Source organism: Gavia stellata, chromosome 29 (genome assembly GCF_030936135.1).
Source record: "Gavia stellata isolate bGavSte3 chromosome 29, bGavSte3.hap2, whole genome shotgun sequence".
Taxonomy (NCBI): Eukaryota; Metazoa; Chordata; class Aves; order Gaviiformes; family Gaviidae; genus Gavia; species Gavia stellata.
Window position 1 is genome coordinate 3,371,454 of NC_082622.1, and position 19,933 is coordinate 3,391,386.

General features: G+C 62.2%; 1 protein-coding gene across 2 annotated transcripts; it reads left to right on the top strand.

Annotated features, from left to right (window-relative positions):
* The first annotated feature begins 7,519 nt into the window (after positions 1 to 7,519).
* MFSD2A (MFSD2 lysolipid transporter A, lysophospholipid) lies at positions 7,520 to 17,672 on the top strand. Of its 2 annotated transcripts, XM_059830920.1 has the most exons (14): positions 7,520 to 7,597; positions 7,728 to 7,850; positions 8,539 to 8,663; positions 12,168 to 12,291; positions 12,424 to 12,502; positions 13,084 to 13,256; positions 13,366 to 13,456; positions 14,073 to 14,194; positions 14,508 to 14,591; positions 15,500 to 15,583; positions 15,919 to 16,031; positions 16,243 to 16,386; positions 16,585 to 16,761; positions 17,140 to 17,672. In XM_059830920.1, the coding sequence occupies exons 1-14, from the start codon at positions 7,520 to 7,522 to the stop codon at positions 17,195 to 17,197; spliced, it is 1,575 nt and encodes a 524-aa protein (XP_059686903.1). In that variant the 3' UTR covers positions 17,198 to 17,672. The 2 variants fall into 2 exon arrangements, with proteins under 2 accessions (XP_059686903.1, XP_059686904.1); XM_059830921.1 differs by lacking the exons at positions 7,520 to 7,597; positions 7,728 to 7,850; positions 15,500 to 15,583 and having other exon boundaries at positions 8,639 to 8,663.
* The last annotated feature ends 2,261 nt before the right edge of the window (positions 17,673 to 19,933 follow it).

Here is a 19,933-nt window from a genome sequence, read left to right on the forward strand (position 1 = left end):
CTCTGCATTTGGGGGGGGGAGTGGAAGCGGCAGAGCCTGGGGGCGGCAGAAAGAAAAGGGGGCACCCCCCCACCCGACCCACAGCCCCGCTCAGGAAAGGGGCACCCCCATGGATGAAGGGGGGAGCCCCCCGGTGCACCCACCTCGCCCGGCGCTGCGGGTCGCGGCGGCACCAGCCACCGAGCCGGGACGGCGGGTGCATTGTTTTCCCCCCCGCTCTTATAGCCTGTCTGCGGCGCCCGGCCCCGCCCTCCCGCCAATCGCCGGGCTGCGATTTGCATAGAGGGAGGGGCCCTGCCCTATTCCCCGCCCTCCGGGGGGGGCCCAGTGCCGCGGCCCCCCGCCCCAGGGTTCCCCGGTCCTGCTAACGGGGATGCTAACGGGGCTGTTAACCAGTGGCCACGCCGTGCGCTGGCCTGGGGGGCCCTCGCTGCCCCCCCCGAGCGTCCCGCCAGCTCCCGATGCCATCCTCAGGCCATCAGAAAGGTCGGGGTTTGGGGGACCCCCTTCTGCAAATGCTAGGGAGGGGGTCCTGCAAGGAGGGGTTTGGCTGGGGGCACCCAGGCCAAGCGTAGCTGTGCCACCGGCCTGGGGACATTCGGCTGAGCGCAATGGCAAAGCAAGCTGGAGAAGTGGGGGACATGTCACAGCAAGGCATCACCCACTGCCAGAGAACACCCCTGGGTGCCCCTTCCCATCCACCTCCCCCTGCCTGGGCACCCCCCACCTCCCCTTGGGCTCCCAAGCCCGCACCGGGGCACTTGCCACCGTCCTCCACCACAGCCACCCGTGGCTGCTGCGTGGCCATTCCCTGCGGACACAGGCAGGCGAGAGGCTCCAGCCCCGGGCAGCAGTGGGGTCACTTAGCATTTCTGCCCTGCTCAGGGGGTTCCCACGGAGGTGCCCCCGCAGCCACCAAGACCCTCACAGGTCCAGCTGGGAGCTTTGCCCCCCCCCCGAATAATCACCACCCGGAGGGGCCGGGAGCTGCCAGCAAAGCCGGGAGCAACAGGCCGGAGGGAAGCAGGGGATGGACAGGGGCACAACAGAGCCCTTCTCGCACAGGCAGCTCCCACCCAAACTGGTGGGTGCCCAAACTCGGCTTTGCCCATGCGGCACCCAGCACATCCAGCCTGGGGGTCCGGAGAGACACGCTGTGTCCTCGGGGCCTGGGGTGAGCGCAGTGGGATGCTGCGTCTCTCCACTGCCAAAGTCCTTCTAGGAAGGGCAATAAACGTTGTGAAAACACGGCGAGGCTTTCACCTTGTGCACTAATGACTGTGGCATCGTTACACACACACATGTGCAGTTGCAAAGTCCAGCCGGGACGAGCGGACTCCCCGCAGCAGCGTGTGCTAACCCACTTCAGCCCCAGCACCCTCCTTTTGCCACCCAGTGTGGTCAGGGCCACAAGGTCTGCCCCGTCCGGTGGTACTGGGAGCTGGGGGGCTTGGGTCCCCAGGCTGCAGCACTGGCCCTACAGGGAGCAATCAGCCCCAGTCCAGTGACCAGCATAGCCCAGTACAGCCCAGTAAAGCCCAGTGCAGCCCAGCCTAGCAGAGCCCTGCACGGCCCTGTATGGTCCTTCATGGACAGGCACAGCCCAGTACAGCTCAGCACAGCCCCGCCCAGCCCAGTACAACCCAGTACAGCCCAGCGCAGCCCTACTCTTCCCAGCACAGCCTAGTATGATCCTGCGTGGACCAGCACAGTCCAGTACAGCCCAGTGCAGCCCAGCATGGACTAGCACAGCCCAGCACGGACGAGCCCAGTGCAGCCCGGTGTAGCCCAGCACGGACCAGCACATCCCAGCGCTGCTCAGCGCCGTCCACCACAGCCCCCCCGGTCCCCCCGGCCCCCCCCGGTCCCGGGCTCCGGCCGCCGCCACCGGCGGGCGCGGGGCGCCACCTGCTGGGGCTCGGGCAGCGCCGGGGCCCGTGAGGCATCCACCGCCCGTGGGGCAGCGGGGACCGGGAGGGGACACCCCACCGGGCACCCCCGGCCCCGCTCAGCTGAGCCGGAGCGGGGGCCCGGAGGGGAGCGCCGAGGGGGGACGGCGCTGCCCGCTGTGCACAACTCTGTGCCTCAGTTTCCCCATTGCCAAGCCAGCAGACGGCACGAGGGAGGCAGAGGAGCAGGGCTGGCAGTGGACACTGAGCTGGTGCCTGTCCCCAGGGTCCCCGAGCATGTGGGGTGCCCCAGGGCCGCTTCAGCCCTTTCCTTGCTGGCACAAGCTGTGGCTGAGCTTGCAAAGCTTTGCCAGCCTCGTGCATCTGGGGCAGCGCAGCAGGAGGGTGCTGGGCTGGGGCCTGTGGTTTCCCAGCCACGAGAGTGCCGTGGGGTCCCCGCGATGGCCACAGCACCCTACATGTCCTCCTGGCCCATCCAGAGCAGCACTGAGCATCCCGTTCCCGCCCGCATGCCTGCAGGGCTGGAGCAGGAGCTCCGGCACCCACACAGCCCCTGGGAGCCGGGGCTGATGGTCCCTTTGAGCTCTGGTCTCAGCGTTGGGTCTGGTCCCCACCCAGGTTGGGACCCCTGGGCTTGTCCCCTGAGGTGTCCCCAGCCAGGCTCCTCCCGCCCCAGGGCTGCTCCCAGCCCTTCGCCCTCCCCAGGAAGCATGGGTGAAGCCTTTTCTTTCTCTTTAGGAAACAAATTGCCCTGACAACATTAAAGGCAGAGGCTGAGCTGCTGTGGGGGCTGCGGAGGTTCGTCCTGCCCCAGAGCAGTTTGGAGTCAGCAGGGATGGAGGGTCAGGATTGGGGACACAGCTGGCACTGCCCCAGACTGCCTGCTCCAACACATCCCCGGGCACAGGAGCAAAGGCTCCTACAACCTATAGCTCTCGGCCATGTCTCCTTCCCCCTCCCCGCTGGCCTCAGGGACCTCTCCAGCTTTTCCCAGGGTGAGGCAGGAGCTTGTCCCAGCTTCAAGGGGCTCCGGATGCTTTGAAGGTGCAAAAGCACTGCTGGAGAGGGCTGGAGGGGCCGTGCAGCCCTTTTATCCCGGCCTCTCCAGGCGCTCGGCAAACAGCACCGAAGAGCCTCTCGCTGCCAGCACCCGCGCCGGCTGCGCAAACAGGGGCGGGTGGGTGAGTGCCCGAGGGCTGCGGCACCGCGGGTGACACGGCTGGGAGCCACCCATGGGCCAGGTTGGCACCTCGCTGTACCCCCCACTCGCAGGGTGCTGGCACGGTTCCACGGCCAGCAATGAGCCTGTGCCCCCGGTGTTGGCACAGCTCCGCGGGAGCTGCCGTGTCCCGGCCGGTGGTTGGCACGGCTCTGGCACATGATGCAAGGCAGCTCCTGGGGCCCCCGTGCCCTTTGGATCCCCACTGACAGCAGGGCTGGACTTTGAAGCTCCAGCCCCAAAGCGTTTCCCCACAGTGGACAGCCACCCCGGGCCTGATGGGTGTCCCGGGGACACCCTGAGCTGGGCTCTGCCTCCAGCTGTCCCCATCCCACCGCAGCAGCACCCTTCGAGCCACCCTGGTGTCCCTGCAGGGATCCCGGCTCCCCAGGGACAGCGGAGGCTGTGAGCCCCTATGCCAACGCATCCCGGCCCCATCTCGTCCCCCTCAGCCTTGTGACACGCTCCCCAGTGTCCCACGCGGGAGAGGTGTGGGCAGCACAGGACGGCTGCTGCGTGCTTGCCATGCAACGCGTCCCCTTTGTCCCCGTGAAGCTGTCGGGCAGCGGCCGCGGGGGCTGGCTGCGCCCTTGCAAAACGCCTGCCCAAGTCCCTGCGGGGTACGGGAGCACCACGAAATACTGCCTGGCTGTACGGGGCAGGGGACGGTGCTCACAGCCCTGGGGTCACACCAGCCCCAGCTCCCTGGGGGTGCAGCCACCCGCTCTGAATTTAGCAGGCAGTGAAGCGCAGAGAAGGGGGAGGAAAATACATCATCGGCTCCAGCCCCGCTGCCTCTTCAGCCCCCCTGGACCTGTCCTGCACCCGGCACACCCTGCCCGATGCCAGGAGATGCCCTGAGCCCTGGAGAAGCTCTGCGGTGTGTGGGCAGGGCTGCCCCCGAGTCGGGGAGCCATGCCAAGGCTGGCCCACAGCCCCGCAACAGCTCTGGGACCCACTCACTGCCATTTGCCCCCAAGCCCGTGCTCCCCGTCCTGCCTGGCCCAGCCTGGCAGGGCTGTCTGGTTTCGGGTGCACTCACGCTTGCTCAGCTCCTGCTCTGGGCTGTGCCGGATCTGTGACAGCGGGAAGGCGTGGGTGGCGGGTGGAATGGCAGAGCCATCATCCACTGGAGTAGCGCCCATCCCTATCCCTGTCCCCGGGGCTGAACCATGTCCCCAAGGCCAGCATTTGTGTCCCAGCCCCTGAAGTCACCCCCGGAGCCCGATGGTGTCCCCAGCTCAGGGATGTGGAGGCCGGGATGGCGTAGCATCACCATCAGAGGGATATTTGAGCTCTGGTCTCGCCTGCAAGACCATCACACTGAGCTGGTCCTGGTGCCAAGGGTGACCCTGTGAGCAGCCCAGCCCCAGCCACCTGTGGGTCCCTGGGGACCCCAAGCCTGGCAGAAGCTGCTGCACCGACATCCCCACTGGGATCAGCCCTTGGCGGCTCATTCATTGCTGTGAGGATCCCCCAGAGCATCTGCTCAGGAGGAAGGTCTAAAATCCCCCACCGGAAATTGTGCAATACCAGACTGGGGGGAGAAAATCCTCCTAATCCGGGGAAATCCTGGTCTTTCTACTTCTCCTACTTCATATGTAAGGCGGGGCTACACCTATCTGCAGTCTTTCTGCACAATCTCCAGCACAAAGGGCGGCTCATTGTTTCCCTAAAGCCGCCTTTGCCCAGGAGGCAGTTTCTCAGCGCTTTGCTCAAGGACAGGAATGCCAAAAGCATCAGGAGCTGAGGAGCCCCTGGGACAAAGGGAGCAGAGCAATAGTGCTGGGGCCGAACACAATGGGGAGCTCAGGGCAAGATTACCCTGTCTCCGGGGAGCCCGGTCCCCCCAGGGCAGGCACATGCCACCATGGGAGTCCCCTCCGGTCCCCCCAGGGCAGGCACATGCCACCATGGGAGTCCTGTCCGTGCAAGAGGCCTTCTCTGTGGTGAGGGAAACTGAGGCAGAGAGCAGGGGCCCTGCACCGAGCCTGGAGGGTGTTGACCCAAACACATCTCCCCGGCAGAATCCTGGCGACGTGTTTCAGGGGAACAGAGTGCTTTGGGGTACCCAAATCTGTGCTTTGGGGGTGGCTCAGGCAGGGACACAGTCTCACGTGGATGTCCCCAGAGGCTGCACTGATGCTGCCCAGGGACGTGGTCATCCCCAGCAAGAGGGTGTCCAGGGCCCTCTGCTCCATGCCAGCACCCAGAGCCCGCAGCGAGCCAGCCACAGCCACGTGGCATGGCCACACACTCCTCTTGGCCACCCGGCGCAGGAGGCAGCACAGACCCCAAAACCGAGACCCCTTAAACCCCAAAACTGAGACCTCTGAAACTGCTTGTGCTGCTCACTTCAGTGCAGGGTCATGATGCTTGTCCCAGTCTCCCAAGTTCTGATGCTCAGGGAGGGCTGAGTCCGGCCAACTCATTACACAAGTGTGCCAGCAGTTGTACAAGCCCATCCTCGATACCAGGATCCTTTCTCCTGGGGAACCTGGGGGCCTTCCAGCTCGCACCAGGATGTCTGCCCAGGGGCTGCCCAGTTCCAGACGCACCCGAGCCAGCGCGGCATGGCGGGGCGAGGAGCCCAAGGCAGGTCTCTGCCAAACTGGCTGGGCAAGTGGCATTGCCCACACCTCGCTCCACTCTTGCTTCAAGATATTTTGTGTCACTGAACAAATTTGGACAGCCTGAAGCCTCGCACGGGCCCCCTTCCCCAGCGGGTGGCATCCCCGAGCGCCGGCTGGGCGCTCGGCTGTGATGGGTGGCAGCGCTGGGGGAACCCGCTGCACACGTTGTATAAGGGACTGGAAACCGTGTGTCAACGGTGACACCAGCTCAGTGCTCCCAAAACCGGGCAGTGCCCGGAGCTGCTGTGCCAATGCTGTGCCACTGCTGTGCCACCGCTCCATGCCAGGGGCCACCCACCCTGCTTGTCCCCAGTGCCCGCTCGGGCTCTGCTGCATCCCGGGTCCCTGCTTGGTGCCAGCTGCCTGTCCTGCCTGCCTGTCCTCCCTGCCTGTCCCTGTCCCCGTGTAAGGGCAGCTCCAAGTCCAGCTCCAAGTGGCAATCAGGCGGTGGCACTGGGTGCCACGCTGGCCCCGCTATGCAGCCCCATCTCGCAGCACATCTCAGGGTGATCTTTGAACCCTGTTGGCCCGAGCCGAGTGGAGTTGGTGGCTGTCACTGTGGTGACACGGCACTGGCACAGGCATACGTGTGCCTGCCGGTGGGCAAACAGCACCCGGCACAGCCAAGAGGTGCTGGGATCGATGTCCATATGGTGCAGGGGACACTGCAGGTGGCCCAAGGAGAGGTGCTGGGACCTCGGAGCCACTGTCACCCACTGAAGCTGTTGTGCAGCAGCCAGGGGCCATGGGTGCTGACTCTGGGGGGGGCTCCGGCTTCACCTCGGCCCCTTCGATGGGCCCACATGGCGGGGGGGTTAAGAGTGGGGCCATGCTGGTGCTGGCACTGAGGGTCTCCAGTCCTCAGCCCTCAGTGGCCGGTGCCACTGGGAACCCATGGGACAGGGAGGGTCACAGTGCCTCTTCCAGCCCTGTCCCCTTGTAGAGCAAGCGGCGTTGCTCAGCCTCTGCCATCAATGGGGGCACCGGGGGGGTAGGATGGAGGAATGGGGCATGCAGAAAGGGAAGGGATGGAGGGATGATGGGCTGGGATGGAGGGAAGGGATGGAGTGGGGGGATGAGGGAGGGGGGATGGAGGGATGAGGGATGGGGATGAAGGGTTGGGGGATGAGGGATTGGGGGATGGAGGGATGAGGGATGGGGATGAAGGGTTGGGGGATGAGGGAGGGGGGATGGAGGGATGAGGGATGGGGATGAAGGGTTGGGGGATGAGGGATTGGGGGATGAAGGGATGAGGGATGGGGATGAAGGGTTGGGGGATGAGGGATTGGGGGATGGAGGGATGAGGGGTGGGGATGAAGGGTTGGGGGATGAGGGATTTGGGGATGGAGGGATGAGGGGTGGGGATGAAGGGTTGGGGGATGAGGGATTGGGGGATGGAGGGATGAGGGGTGGGGATGAAGGGTTGGGGGATGAGGGATTTGGGGATGGAGGGATGAGGGGTGGGGATGAAGGGTTGGGGGATGAGGGAGGGGGGATGGAGGGATGAGGGGTGGGGGAATGGAGGGGTGAGGGATGGGGGACAGAGGAGCCGTGGAGGAAGGCTGGGGCCGCGGGGGGGGAGGACGGAGGGAAGGGGCTGGGGGCTGGAGGAAGGGCCGGGGCGGGAGGAGGAGGAGGAGGAGGAGGCCGGTGCCCCGGGAGGCGGGGGCGGGGCGGGCGCTCCCCCTCCCGGGGAGGGGCGCGGCCGGTACAAGGCCGGCGCGGGCGGCAGCGCGGCCCCATTCATCGCGCACGGCATGGCCGGGGGCGGCGGCGCGGAGCGGGTCCGGGCCGGGGGGCTCCTGCCGCCCGCCTGCCGCCAGCCCCGCCGCAGGGTGAGCTCCGGGCCGCGGCGGGACCGGCACCGGCACCGGCACCGGGGGGGTACCTGGGCGGGGGGGGGGGGATGGGGGTACCGGGGCGGGGGGCGCTTCCCGGCCGTGCTGACGCCGAGCCCGGTTGCAGGAGAGCCGGGAGCGGCTGTCGGTGTGCAGCAAGCTGTGCTACGCCGTCGGGGGGGCCCCCTACCAGATCACGGGCTGCGCGCTCGGCTTCTTCCTCCAGATCTACCTCCTGGACGTGGCGCAGGTACGGCCGGGGCGGGGGGGGGGACCGGGAGCGGGGCTGGGGGCAGAGCCGGAGCCCCCGGGCCGGGGGGGGGGACCGGGAGCGGGGAGGGAGCCCCCGGGCCCGGGACACACACACACACCGGTGCCGCTTTGCCCGGTAGACGGGCGCGCCCAGTGCGACCCATCGGGGTGTAAGGGAGTGTGGGTCGCTCACGAGGAGTCGTGGCCCTGCGTGGCCATCGGCCCGAAGGCTGTGGGTTCCCACCAGGCCGGTCCCACGCGTGGAGCCGTGTGGCCGCTCCGCTCCGTGCCTCGGGCTATGAAACGGGCTTGCGGTGACCGTCCCGTCCCGCGGGACACAGGATCTGTCCCACGAACCCGCAGCGTTCCGGGTCGGTGTGAAAAGGGGAGGAAGAAGTGCCCGTGGGGCACCCTCGTGCTCGGTGTGGGGCGGACTTCGGGGAGATCTGCTCTAAGACAGCAGGAGTTGGGTGTGGAAAGAGCGTGGTGGGGCAGTGCTGGGAGGGACTGGGTCACTGTGCCTCAAATCCCCCTGAACAAGGGGGAGAGAGAGGCTGAGGGATCCATCCACTGCTCCCAAATAGCAGTGGGATTGCAGTACGGTTGGGAAGGTCTCAAGGAGCTCAGGAAGGGCAGCCGGGGGCATGGGGGTTTGCGTGTCCTGACACAAGATCTTCTCCCGGCAGCTGGACCCTTTCTACGCCTCCATCATCCTGTTCGTGGGGCGAGCCTGGGACGCCATCACAGACCCCATGGTGGGCTTCTTCATCAGCAAAACGTCATGGACCCGCTTTGGCCGCCTGATGCCCTGGTAAGAGCTGCTTGTAGCACCCGGCATCTCTGCCTGATGTGTCACAGCACTTCCAGTCAGCTTTGGGTGTCCCTTGGTATGAGGTTTGCAGGGCAGGACATGCTGACGCCCTATCTCACCCAGGTGAGGTGCCAAGCACCCCAAAAAGCCCACGGTGCTGCTAACAGCTGGGGCTTCAAGTCTGTGCTTGTTACTCTGACCGGTCCCAAGCTGTCCCCGTACGAGCTGGGCCTGGATGTCCTCCGTGTCACTGCAGCCTTCCTCGGAGCTGCTCCGATGCTGGACTTTGTTCCTGCGGTGATTGCTGAGCCCTGGACGGTGGCAGGGCCGTGTTGCCAGCAGAGCAGGTGGCATCACACCCACAGGGAGGAGGGACGGGGGTGTGCACGGTCAATGCGCGGTGGTGGGGTGCTGGCTGACAGTCACGAGGACGTTCTTCTGGCAGGAAAACAGCTGTCATGGATCTGGGTGCCCACACGTGGGTGCTTCCGCCGCCCTTGGGAGCGGGGTGCTGAGCGAAGGGGTGCCAAAGGGAGTCAGAGCAGATGAGATGGGGTTTGCAATGCCCCAAAGGCTTGCGTCTGCACCCAGGGCAGACTTAGGACATCCATAAACGCTTGCCCCTGTGCGGGACACGGAGCGTTGCAGGGTGCTAATGCCTAAGTGTGGACATGGTGGCATGTCCTGTGCTAAAATAACCCACGTCCTGGGCGCCTGTGGGATTGCTGAAATACAATGCAGCAAAGGGGGTGGGCATGGGGGGAGTGGAATTAGAGGGATGCAGTCCTCTCCCCCGCAGATTATACCCTCTGCTTCTGGGCTTTCCTGGAATAGCTCTGGGCAGTGGCAGTCGGCTGTTGTTAAAGCCAGGCTCCACGCATGGCCTGAAATAGCTTCTCTGCAGCTGCATGTGTGGCGGGGTCTGGGGTCCAGAGATTAGAGCAGGGCTGCCTGCGCGGAGCCGCCTGGGCGTGCAGGCAGGGCTGCGCGGGATAGCCAGGCACATTCGGATGGCCGCCGCGGCTCCGCTCTCTGTAATCTCGCGTCCTCGAGGCAGGGGGTGGGGATGGAGCTGCTTCATTCCTCCAAACGGCTCCCGCTTCGTTAAAATTAGCCAGAGCTTTCGACTTGTGCTGGGCCCCTCAGCGGTGCTGGGGCAGCCGGCTGTGGGGAGCTTGCTGCTGTTGTACATGGCTCAAGGGCAACTGGCTGAGTCCAATCTGGATGGAGTTGAGCTGAGTTTAAACCTCCTGAACTCAGGGTTCGTTGGTCACTGTGGGGCTGGCTGTGTTGGGCTGCACAACCCCAGGCTGGTGTGGCTGTGGAGCTGCTCTCTGCCTCAGTTTCCCTGCGTGCAAAGCCAGGAGCTGCAGGTGCTGCAGGACGTGACTGCGTGGTGGCCTCAGAGGCTGCTGCCTGACCCCAACCCTCAGCACCCGTGAGGTGACCCTGTGTAACCCCCCTGTGTGTGAGGGTTTATTGTCCAAAGTTTCTGCCGGGCTCTGAAGGGTCTGATCTGTGAGGCTGAACCCCAGCTGGGTGCCGGTGGCTCCAGCTCAAAGCTCGGGACTGCTCTGGCCCCTCGGAAGGGAGAGGAGACCTTCCCCAAGGGCTGTCACCTCTTTCCCTTTCAGCTTTTTCTTTTTGAAACACTTTTTGCTGCATTTTCTCCCAGCAGCTCATCCACTGGCTGCCTCCTCCTCTCTCCCAGCCTCGGGGACCCCGCTCTGTCCCCAGCCCTGAGCAAGTCCCCATTTCCTCAACCATCCCAGACTATCCGGTGACCAAACTTTTCCTTGATGTGTTGGTGACTGAAGAGCCTTGGCTTTGACCTTCCTTCTCCAGGGCAGCAGCCGCTTGCAAACGGTTAACCGCCCGGCTGGGAAGGGGTGTGCGAGCCGCAGCACAAAGGAACACGCCATCGCGCCGTGGCCAATGAGCGAGCGCGTCAGGGCGGCCTCATCCAAGCTTCTTAATCACCTTGGCCTCGGTCAGGGGTAACTCGCAGTCACTTCTCTGCCGCTGGCAGGAGTTGCTGGTCAGCCCTGGCCAGGGCTCAGCACGCCGGTCCCAGTGCTGGAGTGGGCCCGCGGGGGATTGGCACATCTGACGTGCACGCGCTGGCGCCCACGGCGAGCATGACGCGGTTCCCGCGCGGCTGCGGTGACTCATTCAAAATTTCCCTTGGCTCCACGTATGCGTGCGGCAATAAGTGCGCGGGAGAGGAGTGGCTGGAGCTGGCTCGCCCCTTTCCTCCCCCACCGGGGTGACGTGCCTGCAGAAAAATGTGCATGTGTTGGGTCCTGTGCAATGCCTCTGCCGGCTCTCCATCCATGGAGATCCAGTTTCTTGCTCTCTCCCCTCCGTCCCGCCCAACTTTAAATATAAACTTTGCATCCTGTACGTTAGCCCGGACGGAAAGATCTCGCTGTACCCTGGCAGCGGAGTGGCAGAGGGCCAGCCCTGACCATGCGTGGTTCTCTCCCATGTCCGGTTCTGCTGGCTTCATTCCAGGACGCAGCGTCCGTCCAGTAGTTTGTGGAGCACAGGGTGCTTCCAAATCCCCAAGCAAAATCTGTCTCCTAAACAGATGTGGATGCAACCTCAACATCTGGCTCACTTCCCTCCAGGAGGAGGAATTCCTCCTGTGCCCTCCTGAGTGATGGGGGGACCTGGGTGCTTGTGGTGTCCTCAGGCTGCTGGTGCAGAGTGGAGCTGTTCCCCATCTGGGCTGCAGCAGGACAAGGGTTGTGCGATGTGCTGGATGAAGCAGAGAGATGCTCTGGGTGGCTCCCCGCTGCAATCGCCCTCGCTGGCCAGTCCTGCGGGGATTGCTGCCAAGGCCCAGTGTTTGAGTAATCCCCTCCGATCCTCTGTTGCACTTTGCATCCCGTGTCCCTGTGCCCGCAGCTCTGGGAAGCTAGGCAGGGGTGAAAGAAGGAGCCAGCCCTGCTGCTGGCTGATGGTTTGTCCCATTGCTGCCAGCGGAACAGAGGTGACTCTGGGACCGGGGCTCGGGGGGGGCTGGCAGCAAAGCCAAGCTGGTGAGAGGCATTTGTCTGCTGGGCCCATGTGGCTGGGGAGCAGGGCTGGCGGCTCCCCAGCCCTTGCCGGGATGAGGGAGGTGATTACATCCCGCTGAACACGCAGCAGTGCTGCCTGGGGGAGAGGTCAGGGCCGGGGGTGGAAGCTGAACGCAGGAGCAGATCAGTCCCTGCCATCGAATCAGGGATGTCTGTTTTAGCAAATAAAGCTCTTCCCTGGAAGTCTGAGTCAGCTCTTCCCCTTTCCGACCTGAGCTGCTGCCTTCAGCCTGGTCTGAATCACCCCTGTGGCAACCTCCTGTCCAAGTGTTGAAGCAGGGTGGGCCACCCTGAGACAGCTCAGAAGCCCCCAAAATCAGATGCCTGAACCCCTCTGGATGTGTGGCAGCGGGGAGAGCCGGGCTGGTGGGGTTACCCAGGCGCTGCGTGCCCGCGAGGCTAATGCTGTGTCCTCCCAAAGGATCATCTTCTCCACCCCGTTTGCTGTCATCTCTTACTTCCTCATCTGGTTTGTGCCGGACATCTCCAGAGGCCAAGTGATGTGGTACCTGGTCTTCTACTGCATCTTCCAGACCCTTGTGACGGTGAGTTGGGCTCTGCACACACCAGTGCCGGTGGGTGAGGGATGGAGAGGATGAATCCCTGCCTTCACCTTGCTGAGCTATGCAGTGGGGCAGGTTCCCATCCCTGAGCTAATTCTCTTCATGCCATTGCAGTGCTTCCACGTGCCCTACTCGGCGCTGACCATGTTCATCAGCAGGGAGCAAAGCGAGCGGGACTCGGCCACCGCCTACCGTAAGAGTATTTCCTTCCCTTCCTCGCCGTGGGCAGGGAGCAGCCGGTGCTCAGCTCCTTTGCTGCAGCTCTCGCTGGGGCATGATCCTCCTCCAGATGCCCTGCTGGAAGGGCTCATTTGATCACACCCCACCCCAAGGATGGTGTGTGATGAACGTTGTTCAGGGCTTGAATTGCACCTGGTCCAGCTCTTCCCATTCCTCTTCCCTGGCTCCTCCAGCAGACATCCTTGTCTAGTCTGCTGAGAGGAGCTTATGGCCAAGAGCCTGGAGCGGATGGTGGGGGATCTGAGCTCCTGAGCCTTTTCTCCTGCTCTGTCACATAGCAGTAGGAGCAGCATGACCAAGTCTTGGCCTCAGTCCCTGCCTCAGTTTCCCCAGCAGACATTCTCCTTCCCTGTGTAGCACAGGCTTTATCACTTGGTGATGTGGAGGGAGCTGTAGGACAGCTGGGCTGGCTCATTTCTCCTGGTGAAGGACAATGAATTACAGCTGGGGAGGCTCTGCTCTGGAGAAGGGTTTTTGCACCCATGCCCTGGGTGCCCAAGGGCTGTGCTCAGACCCACTGGCCTTTCCCTCCAGGTATGACTGTGGAAGTGCTGGGCACCGTGCTGGGCACTGCCATCCAGGGCCAGATCGTGGGCAAGGTGGTTACTCCCTGCATCGAGAGCCCCCTCTTCATCGGCAAGACCAACTCCTCGGTGGCCATGGAGGAGCTAAACATGACGCATGACACTGGGTCGCTCACAGACACGGTAAGCTGGGGGGACCTGCTGGCAGCCCCTGCCATACTCTCCTTGCCTTTTTGAGCAGGCTGGCTCCTGGGATGAGCCCCCTCCCTCACTGTTCCCTCCTCTTGCACAGAGAAATGCCTACATGATCGCTGCGGGTGTCATCGGGGGACTCTACATCCTCTGCGCGGTGATCCTGTCAGTGGGCGTGCAGGAGAAGAGAGGTGAGGCTTGAGACATGCTGGAATATTCTGGACTCGTGGAAAGGCTGTGGCTTCTGCCAGGGGCTCCCCAGGAGCCTGGCTGAGCTATCAGCCCCTCATTCGTGGGTCCAGCCCCAGAGAAGAGGGGCAGGTAGAGCTGAGGTCTGGGTCTGGGGGCCTGGGGAAGGTGCTGCAGAAGGGCAGCGCTGTGGGCAGGAGGCCAGAGCATCTCCAGGGTATGTTACAGCACAGCCCTGAAGACTTAGCTCTCTGCTCTGCACTGTCGGAGATAAACATTATCTTGCAGTTTTTGCCTGGCCAAGGTTGCTGGTGCCAACTAGGGCGTCCCGGGGTGAGGTGATATCCAAAGTCCGGTAGTTTCTGTCCTTCCCTCCCTCTGTTTTGTGACCAGCTCTGCTTATCCTGGCCGAATCAGCCAGGCCATCCTCTCCCCTCCGTGGGGCTGAAGGACCCCTGGGTGAGGGCAGGGAGATCCCTGCAGGCATTGCCCTGACTCCCTTGGGGCGTGATGCTGTAGGTGGGCAGGGGCTTGTGCAGGGTGCTCATAGGCGTACCTTGCACCCAAGGGTGCTGTTTCAGTGGGTCTAACGATGGGCTGATTTGCTCTGCTCTCCAGAGTCCTCTGAGCTCCAGTCGGACGAGCCTGTCTCCTTCTTCCAGGGGCTGAAGCTGGTGATGAACCACGGTGCCTATATCAAGCTCATTGCCGGCTTCCTCTTCACCTCGCTGGCCTTCATGGTAAGCACAGCTGGGCTTGGAGGTTGGGGGAGAGGGAAGGGCAGCAGTTGGGCTTGGAGATGGCTGGGGGACAAGCAGCGTACGGCCCAAATAGGATCCCGGCGGGCTGGGAGCATGTGAGGTGGCAGCTCAATGAGCCGGAGCTGCCCCGGGCAGAGAGGAAGGATGTAGCCTCATGCCCTCAGACGGCTCGGTGAATGGCCGCTTTCTTCCCCTGCTTACGCTTTGGGCGCAGCCTTGTGAGGAGGAGCGCATGCCTCCGGGGTGGCTGAGGTGGCCGTCCCCCCCTAACCACTGTCTGCCTCCTCCGCAGCTGCTGGAGGGTAACTTTGCCCTCTTCTGCACCTACACCCTGGGCTTCCGCAATGAGTTCCAGAACATCCTCCTGGCCATCATGGTGCGTATGGCCTCACCCTGGAGTCCCTTGGGGCTGGGACTGCAGTGGGATGCATGCTGAGGGATCCCATGGGTCCTCTCCAGGAGCCGGCACGGGACGGGTGCTCTGTGGGCTGAGGGGAGGGAGGCCATGGGGCTACCATAGTCCACCTAGTCCACCGTGGGGACAGTGACCGAAGGTCCCCCGGGAGGACGGGAGGGAGGAGGAGCTGCCAAATGTCCTGCAAAGGCCAGGCTGGTTGGCAGGAACAGCGAGGCCTTTGTTCCCTTGTGAAGGCGGCCAAAGACCGGGGAGACCAGGAGCCGTGGGGGCCTTTTGTCCAAATCCTGCCACTTATCTCCCTTCCCCCCTGCCTCGAGAAAAGGATCTCAGTGTTTACTGCCAGGAAGATGGAGCAAAACAGCTCCTCGGGAGTCCTTTCCAGCTTGCCTCTTCCCTGGAGCCCTTCCTACCCGCCCTGCTCCGTGGTATGGAGAGGTCCAAGGTGCTGAGGTCCCCGCAGAACCTGGCTCGTGGCCATGCTGTGTGCAGGCAGCAGTGACAGGATCAGGTCCCTTCCCAGCACTGAGGATCGAGTCGGGTCCTCCCTCTGTTTGAGCAAGCGTGCCCTGAGGACGGCGGTGCCGGGTGCCAGGGTGCTCTGCACTGGGGGAGGAGGTGGCCCCATGTACCTGCTCCAATTGCAACCTCTCCTTCCCGGGAGCGGAGGCAGGCGAGGGATGGGGTGAGGGCAGGAGCAGGCAGCGCGGCTGCATGCCGGCCCTGGGAGGGAGCATGTGGAAATCGGAGGTGCTGGAAATGCGATGGGAGAGGCTATGCCCAGGAGCTACTCCTTGCTGAGAAGACCTTTTGCCCCAGAGAAGAGCCTGGCCAGCAAGTGACACCATGACCTCCTTCTCTTCCCATAGCTCTCGGCCACCTTGACCATTCCCTTCTGGCAGTGGTTCCTTACCCGCTGTGGGAAGAAGACTGCTGTCTATGTGGGCATCTCGGTGAGTGGGTCCCCTCGAGCGCAGAGGTACATGTGAAGATGGTGTTTCCCACATGGGGTGAGCAGAGCTGTGTCCCTCCGAGGGCCCGGAGCTGGGCAGGGGTGGCTGCTGCTGCTGATTTGGTGCCTGTCCCTCCTCCTGCTATTTGTGCTGTTGTGGATGTGGCCACGGCCAGCTGAAATGGCCACTGTGGGGCTCTGGGAGGAAGGCTGCACTGCTGCTTCCCCAGCCGTCCCTGCAGTCGGAGGGCTGGCATGCATGGGAGGGAAGGGGAAAGGCCAGGGAGTCTGGGTCAGGCACTGCTGACGCCAACCTGGTTTCTGTCCCCTATCCAGTCTGCCATCCCCTTCCTCATCATGGTGGCTGTCCTGGACAGTAACCTCATCGTCACCTACATCGTGGCCGTTGCAGCTGGGATCAGCGTCGCAGCCGCCTTCCTCCTGCCCTGGTGAGTGTGAGGTCCTGGTGCTCTCAGCACTGCGCCCCAGGAGCTGGGCAAGGTGCTTCCAGGGCCTGCTGGAGTGGTTAGAAATCCTTGGGAGGCCTTTTTGCAATGTTTTCAGCCCAAAATGGGGCTCTTGGAGGGAAATCCTCCCAGCAGGGAGAGGAAATGCTTTGTTGGCTTTGTCCTAGTGTTCACTATTCCACTCTCCACACAGGTCCATGCTCCCGGACGTCATAGATGACTTCAAGCTGCAGCACCCTGACTCCCATGGCCATGAAGCCATCTTCTTCTCCTTCTACGTCTTCTTCACCAAGTTCACCTCTGGGGTCTCCCTGGGCATCTCCACACTCAGCTTAGAGTGAGTTTTTGTGTGGGAGCTGAGGAGGAGGGAGGGAGGCCAGTCTGGTGCCTCCACATCCAGGCGTCTCTGCTTCCCAAGGGCTGGGAGGGAGGTGGGGGGGGTCTAAATCCAGCTGTGGCTCCACAGACCTCTCCCTTCAGGGACAGGTTTGTCTCCAGCAAACTCCTTTGCCTGAAAGTCCCTTTCTGTCCGCAGCTTTGCAGGGTACCAGACGCGGGGCTGCTCCCAGCCCAGCAAGGTGAACATCACCCTGAAGATGCTGGTGTCCGCCGTGCCCGTGGGGCTGATCCTGCTGGGCCTGCTCCTGTTCAAGCTGTACCCCATCGACGAGGAGAAGCGGAGGAAAAACAAGAAAGCCCTGCAGGACTTAAGGTGAGTGTCAGCTTGTGCTATGGAGGTAGCAAGCACAGCACGCCAGCAGGGCGTGTGGGGGAAGGATCAGGCCCAGACGGGTTGGGACACACTGTGACTTGTCCAGGAATCCTCCAGGACTCCGTGGGTGGTGGGGTGAGGGAAGGCTTGACTTGTTTTCCCAATCCCAACTTCCAAAGAGGTGGCGTGAAGTGTTTGAGATCAACGGGGAACCCGCCCCAGTTGCTAAAGAAAACTCTGTTCTGGGGACTGCGCAATGCGGTGACGTCCCTCTCGAGCCCTTCGGAAGCTCCTTATGCTCCAAGGCAGAAGTCTGCTTGGAGGCAGGACTTGCTCCACGGCTCACTCCATGCCTCCTTTCCAACGCTTTTCTCCCAGGGAGGAGAGCAACAGCAGCTCTGAGTCGGACAACACAGAACTGGCCAGCATCGTGTGACCCCGGGCTGGGTCCGTCCGCTCACACTGGGGCTCTCCGAAGGACTCGGCCCCTCCGGGGCTGGACCAGCCTCGTGCCGCCGCAGGTGTGCACCAGCAAGGAGCGCCTGGGAGAAGCTGTGCAGAGCATCCACCGACTCAAACACGAGATCTGTGCCGGTCTTGTGCCTTCCATGGGATCCACAGAGCGCTGGTAGTGTACATTACACGAATTGACCCTGTGGTACCTGTGTGCCTCACAAGAAACAAGCACTGTTCCCTGCCGGGTCCCGGAGAGCAGAAAAGCCCGGAGCGGGATCCTTTTGCTCGTAACGCTCGTGCCTGCTGCCAGTCTGTGCCTGGCCTGTGTGGGGCCGATCGCCTGTGGGACCGGGGGTAATGGTTAGTGTACATTACACTGTCAATGTGACCGCGCCAAGGACGTGAGCTCACCTCTGCTGTCTGTACATATGACACTAATTTGGAAAGCTGTTCTTTTTTTACAGAGCCTAATTAACTTAATGATGTAAATATGAAACTATTTCCTATTTGTATATATCTGTACAGAACCGAACTCGAGGACCTATTAATATTAATTTACATAAAAGCGGGGGAAGTGAGCAGTGTGGAGGATTCTTTTTTGTTTGGCTGCTTTTTTTGTGGATGTCAGCAAACCTGGGGTCCCTTTACACGCCACGGGGCGCAGGATTGACTTCTCCTGAGTTGAAGGTGCAGGAATGCCGTAATCCGTGCCCGGTAGCCCCTTACCCCTGTGCGGCTCCTTGCTCGGTGCCTGTGCTGCAGCAACCCAACAAAGGCTCTATTATTTTCTCTCTTTGGAGAGGGAACGGGGGTGGAGGGAGGAATGAAATGAAAGTGCTGGTTGCGGAGATTGTGAACCCAGGGCTGGAAACAGGAGAGGCAGCTGGGGAGTGGAGAGAAAGGGAACGCGGGTTGTGGGTGACACTCAACACTTTCTCCCAGGGCAGAGTGCTGTGCAAGCGCTAATCTTTGTGGATATTTATACCTTGCTCTCGCATTCCCCTCTCCGCAGCAGAAACGGGGAGAGCCCTGCCGTCCCCGCTCAGTGGGAGCACTGCACTCCTGTGGCAGCAAGTGTAATGCAGAGGGGGAAAGCAGGCTGGAGGATGCACCGGAGATGAAGCAGCTGCCCATACAGTTGGGGCAAATCCCCAGTGTGAGGGGACGGTGCTAGCTCTGCTGCTCTGTCCATGTGGCTGCTGCGCTGGGGGACAGGGCTGTTGCCTTTTGTTAAGCACGTTTGTCACACCAAGAAATCTGTGGGGTCAGTGCCTGAGCTGAGAGCAGCCCCTCTGCGCAGGGGGGCTCGGAGGAAGGATGGCTCATCCTTTGTTCCACTTTTGGGTACAAAGGACTGGAATGAGGATGGGGTTTTAAAAATAGCCAGAGGGATTAGACCTTAGCTGGGAATAGGCAACTGGGCCCCACTCTGCCACCATGGCCGGGGTCATGGAAAGAAGCGAAAGGGATGATGCAAGGAGGCTGGGAGCTGGCTTTGTGCTGAGCAGAGGGCAAGAGGCGGCGTTAGCCTTGGCCTGGGTGCTGCCTGCTTCCCCCAGGGATGGAGCGTGCAATGAAGGAACAAGGGTAGGAGAAAGCCAGTGCTCTGAAGCCCCTGTGGCAGGGCAGGTGAAAGGAGGAGGATGGCGGCAGTGCTCCGGCCAAGCACAGAGCTCGAGATTGTTGCAAATGTACTGACCCCTGCCCTGCTCCTGGCCGGGTTTGCGAGGAGTCATCCTGGCCATTGCTATGACCTGGCTGCCTCCAAGGGGTGTGGGCAGCGCCGCTGTCTCCAAGGATTTGCAAGATTGCTGCTAGCTTTTCTTTTCAGAGTTTCAACAGAAATCAGGGACATTTTATTCTTTGCCTCCTCTTTTTTGGCTCTGCGGGGTTCACGAGGAGCCTCTGTTCAAGTTTTTTGCAGCCAGCTCAAAAGACTAAAAGCATACTGAGCTTGAACTGGGGCCCAGACATTCCTAGCTGAGCACACCTCTTCTGTTTGAGGCTTTTAAGAAAATAGATGGGGGGGGAAAGATGACTATGGGTGTTGATAGCACTGAGCCCTGGGCAAAACTCCAGCCTTGAAGCAGAGACCGTGTCTTGCTTCAGCTGAGATTAGAGAGGGCTTTCCAAGTGTGAAGAAAGCCTCTCTGGCATGGCAAGTCTTCCCCTGGGGAGGACTTCCCATGCATGGGGAGATGTTGCCCACACCTACGGCTGGCCTCCAGCAGCAGCTGTGCTATGGCTTAATCCACACTAACCTTGAGGATGGAGCAAATGCACCCCAGTGTCCGGGAAGCACCTCCCTGCAGAGCTGGAGTTACATCGCTGCTCTGTCCGGGTGAGCCACGTGTTGGGGCTGACATACGGGGCAGCGCTGGCCCTGTGAAATCAAAGCCAGAACGTGGAAAATGCAGGGTGTCAGCTGTGTGCTCAGCACCTGCTGAGCTGATGCCTGTAACAGCATACGTGCTGCCCGGAAACCATATGTCAGTGCTGGGAATCAGCCCTGATTCCCAGCTGATGGGCTTTAACGGGATCCTGGGCCAGCTGGGGCAGGGGTTACTTACTGGTCTGGTGCCAGGGCCTTGGGGAGCCTTTTCCCAAACTAGGGGGGTATTGTTGCCCATGCTGGAAAGGAACAGAGCATTTCTGTTCTGCTCAGGGAACCAGGTTGTGTGGTCCCTTTTGTTCCCAAGGGAAAGAGCCGTTCACT